At 36.3% G+C, this 10,593-nt stretch overlaps 1 protein-coding gene across 1 annotated transcript in view; it reads left to right on the top strand.

Annotated features, from left to right (window-relative positions):
• Positions 1 to 10,593, top strand: part of Vps13b (vacuolar protein sorting 13 homolog B (yeast)) — a 548,051-nt gene that overhangs the window by 418,218 nt on the left and 119,240 nt on the right. Inside the window, exons 36-38 of the mRNA XM_013012393.1 lie at positions 4,880 to 5,082; positions 7,431 to 7,638; positions 7,891 to 8,075. Of these exons, the coding sequence (XP_012867847.1) occupies positions 4,880 to 5,082; positions 7,431 to 7,638; positions 7,891 to 8,075 (596 nt within the window). The remainder of the gene's footprint in view (positions 1 to 4,879; positions 5,083 to 7,430; positions 7,639 to 7,890; positions 8,076 to 10,593) is intronic.

Raw genomic sequence — 10,593 nt, 5'->3', positions numbered from 1 at the left:
AAAAAAAAAAAAAAAAAAAGGCCAGGATAGAAGCATTAAAAAAAGGAAAAAAAAACAAGCAGGGGTAGCTCACACTTATCATTCTAGTTACTCAGTCAGCTGTGATCTAAGTATCACGGTTCAAAGACAGTGCAGGCAGGAAAATTTGTGAAACTTTTCAATTAACCACCAAAAAGCCAGAAGTGGAGCTATTACTCGTGTTAGAGTGCTAGCCTTAGCACAAAAGCTCAGGGACAGCACCCAGACCTTGAGTTCAAGCCCCAGGACTGGCATGGAAAAAAAAAATAAAAAAACAACTGGATGACCAGGGGATCATACCTGTAATAGTAGTATCTACTCACGAGGCTGAGTCGTGAGGAGGGTGTTTCAAAGCCAGCCCAAGCAAAAAAGTTGGCAAGAATCTATCCCTAATAAACCCGCAAAATACCTGAGCTGGAAATGTGGACATTTCAGGTAAAATTTTAGAGACCCCATGTCAACAAGCAAGTCAGGTTTGGTGATTCATGATGGGCCCTACCTTAAAAATAACTAAAGCACAAAGGGCTGATGTCATAGCTCAGGTGGGAGGATGCCTCTCTAGTGAGCACACAGCAAGGCCCTGGGTTCAAACCCACCAAAAAAAAAAAAAAAGAATGGAAAAAAAAAAAGAGTGAAAGAGAAACCTAAGAGAAAGGAGGAGAAAGGTGTGGGGAAGGAGACAGGGCTCATATCTTGGCAGGTGTGAATCATTTGGCACACTTTGGGTTTCAAGTGGCCATAAAACACCTCAAATGGGTTGAGCAGTTACGGTGAAAACCTGTTGTTAGGCATGGCAGAAGCCGTTAGGGCTCTCTTTATGTGTTACTAGCATCAGCCTCAAGCTCTACTTGGTAGCTTCTAGCAGGACAAGGAAGACCAAGGAGAAAGAAATATCTATTTCCCAAAAGTTTTTCTTGAATCTCATGCCCATCCATGGGTAGCTCAGTTGCAAGCTCTCTGAATCTTGTGCATCTTCCTGCCCTCCTTGCTCACTTGAAGCTGGCCCGCTTCCTTCTTCTTGTTCCAAACTCCCAAAGTTCTACCTAATTCTATGCCACTTTCCCAAAGATTGCAGCTCCTACCTGCCTTAGTTTGAATGTCTCCCAAGTCTATGTTGGTTAAAGGTTTAGTCCCCAGCATGACACTATTGTAAAGTGGATCTTTAGGATCTATGGCCTTGTGAAATGTGTATAAGTCATAGGATCATGATTTTAAAGGGAATCATGAATTCCCAATCTCTTGCTCATATCTTTGCTTGTTGTTTATGAGAGCAGTTTTGCTTCACAATTTGCTCCCACTATGATGTGCTGCCCACCATAGGGCCAAAAGAATGAGGCTAAGCAGTCTAGAACCTCCAAGTCTAAGCCTAGATAAATCATTTATTTTTATAAGTTGATTATATTTGATATCTTGCTATAGTAATGCAGAACTATGTTTAGTCTCCTGAGATTTCCAGTTTCCCTTCTCTCTGCCCAAGCCAAAAAACAAAACTGTATGACAAGGAAGAAATGTTCATGAGTTCAGTACTGCTTACAGGATCACAAAGGTTGTCAAGAATTATTTATTTGTTATAGTAAAAATTCAATTCTATAATTTTATCATTTTGGTACTTGATTTTTAGAGAAAAACCTCAAACTAATTTAGCTAGTGTATTGTGAGTATTTTGAAGTACTTTCTACATAGTAGAAACAAGTAAAAACAATTTGCATGTATAAGTTTTATCGAGAACAGCTTTTATCATATGTTTACAAATATTATTTTATAGATAAACACTGATAGAATGAAAAAAGTAATTTCATTTATCAGTGTGCTTCAGATAACAAGTGAAGCCCTATACCTGGTTTTTGTTGTTGTTGTTTTGGGTTTCTTTCTTTTCTTTCTTTTTTTCTTTCTTCCTTTCTTTCCTTTTCTTTTTTTGGGGGGAGGGGGAGTACTAGTACTGGGGCTTGAAATCTAGGCCAGCTTTGTTTCTCAAGGCTGGCACTCTACCACTTGAGCTACAGCTCCATGTCCATCTTTTTGGGTGTTTAATTGGAGATAAGAGTGTCACAGACTTTCCTCCCAGGCTTGCTTTGAATATCAGTCCTCTGATCTTGGCCTTCTGAGTAACTAGTATTACAGGCATGGGCCACCAGTGTCCAAAGGCAACAGAAATGTTTACTTCTAGTAATGTTTAAGAAGCAAAGTAAATAATGATAGCATTGGAGTATGACTCATAAATGAATATTTAAGATCCTAAACTAATATAAATAAGTAGTAGAACTAGTAAGTGAGGTTGATCCACAGTTCTGATAAGAAAAATAGGAAGCCATCATTATCACACGTAACTGCTAACATTAATGGGTTAAAGTTTGGTGAAAATTAGACTATTTGGCTTAATCTCCAAAGATATTCTCTCTCTCTCTCTCTCTCTCTCTCTCTCTCTCTCTCTTTCTCTCTCTCCCTGACAAACACACACACACCCCTAAGGAGTTTATTATTTATTGAAGAAAAATAGTAACTTTACAGTATAAAATATTACAAGCAATAAAACAACAGCATCCCACACCCCATTGTTATGAATTAAGAGAATTACTGTTTTGGTACCCTTGCCAAAAATACATAACTTTATTTTACTCATGAGAAAGCATCAGATAAACCCAAATTGACAAAGGCTTTGCAGACTAATTGAAGTGGACTATTCAAAAGTCTCAAAGATTTTTACTTAACAGTAATATGTGTTATATATATAGAGACATACACATACATATATATGTGTATGTGTGTGCATATAAACATACAGATATAAATCAATGGACAGAGATGGCATATCAGCATGATTGCACCGTTTCTTTTCTAGTCACATAGCTACGTGAAGGGCATATGAGAACACAGTATTTTTTCTACTTTTATATAAATCCAAAGTTATTTCAAAATAGAACATTTTTATCTGGATATGATTGACACATGCCTGTCATTCCAGCTTCTCAGAAGAAGAGATGGGGGGGGAGTGTCAAAAGTTTAAGGTGTGTGGGCAATGAAACATGATCTTAGAAGCAAAATTCAAACAAAAGGGCTCAAATGCGGCTCTGGAGAGAGAGTGTTTTCTTAGCATATACAAAGCTATCCCTAGGGCTGAAAAAGAGAGGGCAAGGAGGGGGGAGGTCAAAAGAGGGAGAAAGAAAAGAAAGACAAAAAAGACGAAGGAAGGAAGGAAGGAAGGAGAGGAGAAAAGAAGGGAAGAAGGGGAGGAAGAGGCACTAGTGGTTTATGCCTGTAATCTTAGCTTCTAAGAAGGCTGTGATCTGTAGGATTGTGTTCAAAGCCAGCCTAAAAAGAAAAATGTTAGACACTCCATCTCTAATTAACTACCAAAATACTGGACTGGAGGCATGGTTCAAGGAGTAGAGTGTCAGTTGTGAGCAAAGAAGCTGAGTAAGAACATAAGGCCATGAGTTCAAGCCCAAGCACAGGCACAAAAAAGGGTGTGTGGGGGGGAATCTAGAAAATTATCATTTTCTACATAGTTATACTGAATTAAGCCTGTTTTTGTAATACCATTATTATAATTTCTAGGATGAATTAGTATTTTTTGTTTAGCAAATATTTACTGGTTAACAGGAATTCTAATGCACTGGTGTAGGGAGTTATGACATAGGTGAAAGACTCCATTAATAAAGGTATGTTTTGATTTTTTTTTAGCTTATCTGTGGTGGTGGTCACTTCTGTAATTAAATGAAACTTACCTTTGAATTAATTGTAGAAGTAAAGTGGCAGTTTCAGTGACACAAATTGATTTCCATGACAAAAATGAATTTCTATCATAATTTTTAAAATAAAAATCAGTGCTAGCAGTTTTGCAGATATTGGGAGGATCAATCCTCCCTTCTGTGGATGATTAAAAGTTGTATAGCTTATTTCTGCTCTAGAACATTCAACATATATGCACTTTTCAAATCTCCACAGAATTGAAAAGTCAATGTGGGTATTACTTTAAAACATGTGTTTACTGTGGGTCTAAGGTGTTTTTTAATCTTTCATCTTTTTGAAGGCTCAAATAGCATTAGAAAAATAAGCTCTGAGCATTACAAATGTGGTCTGCTGAAATTCAATATTCACAATGACAATTTAGAATATGAGCTTCTTGGGAGGAAAGTGGACTCACCATTCTTAACTCCATCTAAATATCTTTAAATGTGCTGTTGCTTTTATGAAAAGGTTTTGATCCACAATCTTACTTTAAGTTCAAAAGAAAACCTTCATTTTAAAGTGTATTCCTTTTCTGGTTATATTTACTTTGAACTATAGCATATAGTTTTCCTCATAAATCTAACCTGCCACTATCTGTTTTTAAGACTTTGTAAACTTCAAGTGGTTATGATGTGTGAAGTTTGGATTAAACTAAATTTTTTTTACAAAACACATGTTATATATTTTGATTGATTTGAATTTTACCATAGGCTAGTCAAAAACTTTGAGTATCTAGTAAAGTAATATACTGTACTATATTCGTGGTAAGAAATCATAGAAAATTACCCTTTCACATCATGTTAACAAAAGACAAATGAAGCAGCTGTTCTTGTTCTTAATGTAGTTGCTTGAAAAACTTGCACAATTTAATGAAAATGCCTCTACTCATAAAATTTTAAATGCTCACACATGGAAAAAGTCATAATGTTTTGGCAAATATTGCTTTGTTAGGGATGTGAATGAGGTATGCTTGCTTCATGAGCAGAGTTCTGTATAAATGGCATGAAACTGGTAGAAAGCTAACTGAAAAAGACTGACAAAGAGTCAGTTAACACTCTTTAAAAATAATGCCTCCAAAACTTTTTTTGGTGAAGGACGAATTATACACCCCTCTCTGTTTTTTCTTTCTTAGGTGTAATTCTTGGAGTGTCATTTCTACTCGACATAAATGATTTTCTCCTTAAAACAAGTCTCAGAGAAAGAAGTCGGAGTCTGATAGGACCATTTTGTGCAACTTCCAGTCTGGAGGCCAAATGGTGTAAACACAGTAGCAATCCAGGCCCAGAACAATCCATACCAAAAATATCCATCGATTTAAGAGGTGGTCTGCTCCAGGTCTGTAGGGATTGACCATATTTTTTCCAATAAGTTTTTAAATAACCCTTATTTTTTAATTGTCCCACTAACTTTTAAATCTTTATGTAGTAAAAAAGGGTATTGTCATATTGCTGTATTACTAAAATTTTAGCCATATTATTGAAGTATAATTTATATACCATACAATACATCTGTTGAGAATATTCTTTATTGCTTTGTATGAGTATATTCAGAGTTGTGTGATCATTACCACAGTATTTTTTAAACATTTTCTTTATCACTCATTCATCAGATGAGGGACATTTAGCATCTTCTTCTTTCTGTTATGATTAATGCTACTATGGACATTTGCATGCAAGTTGTTTTGTTTTGTTTTGGTCTGTCATGGGGCTGAAGTCTGGGCCTGGGTGCTGCCCCTCAGCTCTTCAGCTCAAGGCTAGCAGCCTACCACTTGAGCCACAGTGCCACTTCCGGCCTTTTCTGCTTATGTAGTACTGAGGAATTAAACCCAGGGCCTTATGCATGCAAGGCAAACACTCTACCACTGAGTCACCTTCCCAGCCCCTGCATGCAAATTTTTGTGCAGCATATTCTCCTGCCTATATAGCTAGGAATGGGAATGCTGGGTCCAGTTGTTCTTAATGTTTTCTAATTGCAAATAATTGACCTTGCTCAAGCAGTGTCACTGGCAATATATAATAACCTTTTAGTGGTATCAAGCCTTTGGTATTATAATGTCTGATTATGTCACATTATATCCTCTTACAAATTTGCCTTATAGCCAAGTATGGAATGTGTGAGAGTATATACCTTATTTCTTTATAACATTAATATAGATTTGAATCTAATCTTGCATGATTTGATTTCCTGCCAACTTGATATGAATTCTGAAAGCTTATGAGATTTACAATGATGGAAAATTGAAATGACCAACTCATCCATAAAGGAGGCATATTAAATGTAAATTCCTTATTTTCAACTAAATCACCTCAACTTTTCACTAGTATCCTAACATAGAGCTCTATGTTGTTTTTGAGACTTTCAGTTTCTATTTAGTAAGAAGCATATGATTTTGTGTGTGTTGCTTTATGGAGAATATTAGTTGTATTACCACTTTTTCAAAACAGCAGAATAACCACACATTAAACATAACAATAAGAAGCCTGGTGCCTGTACTCCTAGCTACTAAAGAGGCTGAGATCTGAGGATCATGGTTCAAAGGCAGCTCAGACAAGAAAGTCTATGAGACTCTTATCTCCAATAAACCACCAGAAAACCAGAAGTGTTGCTGTGGCTCAAGTGATAGAGCCTGTGGCATGAGCTGAAGAGCTGAGGGACAGCACCCAGGCCTAGAGTTCCAGTCACATGATTGACAAAAAAAAAAAAACAGCATATATCGTGTAGTTACTGACTATCCCTTAACAACTGAAAGGCTGGAATGTATAGTGTTAGACTACCCATGTAGACTTTTCATCTATTGTGTCTTAGCATCCAATAAAGATAATGTTGATGAGACTCAAAGTAGAATTAGTACTATAATTTTTTGTTTGATTTCTAGAATGCTGTAATTCTGGAAAGCAGAAATTAGGCCAAGGATTCAAAACTTCCAGGAGTAAGATTACTCTTTAATACTGTCATATATGTCTTTTTCTTTTCAGTATTGACTAGCTCCCCTAGAATTAGTAGTTTTGTGGCTTTCACTCAATATATTCAGACAAATTCACATTTTTAAAAATTTTACTCCTCTAATGTTAATCATTATGATATGTTTGGTCATACATCTGTTACAATATATTGCTTAATAGCAGGAAAATAAAACTTAATTCCATTCAAAGAAAGTCTATGTCCTTGTACCCTTGTGTTCTGAAAGCTTTTTAAAGAGGTGATTGCAGGAAGGGGCCAAGGAATCCTGTGTGTTTGTACTTTCTCACTAAGCCCAGAAGCTGGTAGCCTTCTAATATCAAGTCCATGAAGCAGGTTCTTTTTCTCTGTCTCTGAAGAGTAAAAGTGAGAAGAAATGAACCTCATATTTAAGATTATTTATTAGCATTTGGCCTTGAAGATCTACTTTTGTTAATCATGGATTTTAACATATGCTTTTTGTCCTTTTAGCTAAATGAATTCATATATTACTTCACATCAGTGTTATTTCATCACCAATAGAACATTTAAAAGTTATTGTTAGTCACACAATGTATACTGCAATTAATATCCTATGTTATTACATATTAGAACTTTAGTTTGTTATCAGTAAGTAAACTGAACATAATTATAGTTTCTTGTTAATTCAGATATGATTGTACCTAATTGTACTCAAGAAATATTCATATTTAAAGACCACCAGAAATTTTCATTTTGTTTTAAAGGTCTTTTGGGGTCAAGAACATTTGAATTGTTTAGTTCTTCTACATGAATTGTTCAGTGGATATCTTAATGAGGAGGGAAACTTTGAAGTACAAGTTTGTGAACCAGCATCTCAAATGCCATCTTCTGTGGAAAAAAATCAGAACTTTAAAAGTGAGCAAAGTTCAGACGACCTACGAACAGGTCTCTTCCAGTATATACAAGATGCTGGTAAGTACCAGCTATTTGTATATGTATATTTGTGTTAGCAAATTTATGTCCTCTAAATGATAGCATATCAAGATCACTTGAAAAGCTTGTATTTGCAGTTCAAAAATATTATGTTACAATTTAGTCTAAGAGAAATTCTTAAATTGTTTTTGTCTCGTTATAAAAAATGATAAACTAGATGTTATTCTTGCTCTAAGCAATGAACATGTTCACTTTTGAAAGTATGCGATTAATTATATTCTCCTTTGTTAGAACCTCTGAAGCTGCCTGGTGTCTATGAAGTCTTGTTTTATAATGAAACAGAAGATAGCCCAGGGATGATGTTATGGAGATATCCAGAACCTCGAGTGCTTACCCTGGTAAGAATAACTCCTGTGCCCTTCAACACCACAGAGGATCCAGATATCAGCACAGCAGACCTAGGTGATGTGCTACAGGTATGTAATGACTATTCTTTTTAAAATAAGAATGTTAAGCATCAATCATTTATTAATAAAAATGTTTAGTCTTTTGAGGAACCTCCATACTGCTTTCCAGAATGTTGAACAAGTTTATACTCCCACCAACAGTGTAATTACATTCCCTTTTGGCCACATCCTCTCCAGCATCTGTTTTTATTAGTTTTCTTGATTATAGACATTCTAACTGGGATGAGGTGGAATTTTAATATTGTTTTGATTCACATTTCTTTTATGGCCAGAGATGTTGAACATTTCTTCATGTGTCTTTTGAGCATTCTTATTTCCTTTTCAGAGAAGTCTCTCTTTAAGTCTTTGGCCCACTTGCTAATGGGGTGCTTGCTTCTTTAAGGATTTGTTTTTTGGGGCAGTGGTAATTTTTTGAGCTCTAAGTGTATTTTAGATATGAGGTCCTTGTCTGTTATAAGGCTAGTGAACATCTTCTCCCAATCTATAGGCTTTTAGCTTTCTAGCTATGTCCTTTGCCCTGCAGAAGCTCTGAAGTTTAATGCAATCCTCTTTGTCCAATCTTTCTTTGATTTGCTGTGTTTCTGGGTCTTTGTTAAGAAAGTTTTGACCTGTGCCAAGGAACCCTAGTGTTTCTCCTATTCCTTCCTGTAATGTTTTCAGGGTATCTATTCTTACCTCGAGGTCTTTGATCCATTTGGAATTGATTCTGATGCAGGGTGACATCACCCCATTCATAAGGAAATAGAAAGACTTGGGGAAAAAAATCATATTAAGTGAAGTAAGCCAGACCCAAAGAAACATAGACTGCATGGTTTCCCTCATTTGTGCTAATTAGTATGTGTCTAGGATAGTCCCAGCAGATGATCATAATAACTCAATAGCTATGTACATATGACCATATAAGATGATGCTAATCAAAATGAACTCCAAGATATGGAAACAAGAGGTTTTTCTTTGTTGTTGTTGTTTTTAAATGTACTGTGCCAAGTTCTTTCGTTCTTTCTTTACCTTTGGTTTATCCCCTGTTATCACTGTATTTAATTTTGGTACCCTGTGTCTTATATATACATTTATCTGATTTGGGGTAGAGAAAGGGAACAACAAAATGGTGAGATAAATGACACAAGACAGTATGTTGGAAATGAATTTTATAACTAGTGGGAGGAAAATTGGGAGAAAAACAAGGGAGGGGTAACACTGTTCAACAAGAAATGTACTAATTGGGCTGGGAAGGTGGCTCAGTGGTAGAGCGCTTGCCTTGTATGCTTGAGGCCCTGGGTTCGATTCCTCAGCACCACATAAGCAAAAAGAAAAAAGCCGGAAGTGGCGCTGTGGCTCAAGTGGTAGAGCGCTAGCCTTGAGTTGAAGAGCTGAGGGACAGCGCCCAGGCCCAGAGTTCAGGCCCCATGACTGGACCCAAAAAAAAAAAAAAAAAGAAACAAATGTACTAATTACCTTACATATGTAACTGTAACCCCTCTGTATATCACCTTGACAATAAAAGTAAGTTAAAAAAAGAAAAATGTTTGGAGCCGAGCACTGGTAGCTCATGCCTATAATTCTTGCTTTATTTTCTTCAAAGATCTTATTAATTTTGGGGGGGGGTCCAGTCGTGGGGCCTGAACTCTGGGCATGGGCGCTGTCCTTCAGCTCAAGGCTAACGCTCTACCACTTGAGCCACAGCGCCACTTCTGGCTTTTTTCTTTTTGCTTATGTGGTGCTGAGGAATTGAACCCAGAGCCTTGAGCATGCAAGACAAGCGCTCTACCACTGAGCCACCTTCCCAGCCTCTCATTAATTTTTTTTTAGACTTTACATTACTGTTATTATAGAGGTTCTCTACAGAGGGGTTACATTTATATGCATCAGGTAAAGGATACATTTCCTTTTGTACAGTGTCATCTGTTCCCTCCTTCTCTCGCATTCTCTCCCTCCCATCTCCACCCTCAAGTTGTACAGTTTACTTTCATCAGTGCACTCCACTGCTGCACTTTTTCACCCTTTTTCCTCGGATTCTGTGCCCTCCTTCCACCCTCCCACAGATGTGCATGTGAATACACTATATATAAGGTAAAGAATACGGTCATCACACAAAGAAAAATCAAATTTTAAAAAATATTTTGTTTTCATGTCTTTGAATTTGTATTTTCTGTAAAGATGAAAAGGCACTTAGGCATTGCACATTTGTAATTCTCTCCTCAGACTGTCCTCTTTAGGTCTCACTGTATGTGAGTATTTAGAATCCTGCATAATTTGTCATATCCCGGTGCATTTTAGATCTTCCACATATCAAGGAGAACATGCACCATTTGTCTCTTATCTGCTATCATTGATTTTTAAAGATACCTTTATATATTTGTTTACTTCCTTATGTTTATTTTCTTTCTTCTGTTAGAAAATAAGCTACTTCTGTTTTCTTTTTTTAATTTAATTTTTTTTGTGAACATACTGTACAGAGGGGTTACAATTACATGGGCAGGATAATGCGTACATTTCTTATCAAGCATTGCATCCTCCTCCTTTGTTT

This window comes from Dipodomys ordii, unplaced genomic scaffold, assembly GCF_000151885.1.
Source record: "Dipodomys ordii isolate 6190 unplaced genomic scaffold, Dord_2.0 Scaffold17, whole genome shotgun sequence".
Taxonomy (NCBI): Eukaryota; Metazoa; Chordata; class Mammalia; order Rodentia; family Heteromyidae; genus Dipodomys; species Dipodomys ordii.
Note: the sequence above shows the minus strand (reverse complement) of the source record. Positions and strands in the feature narration are given on the sequence as shown.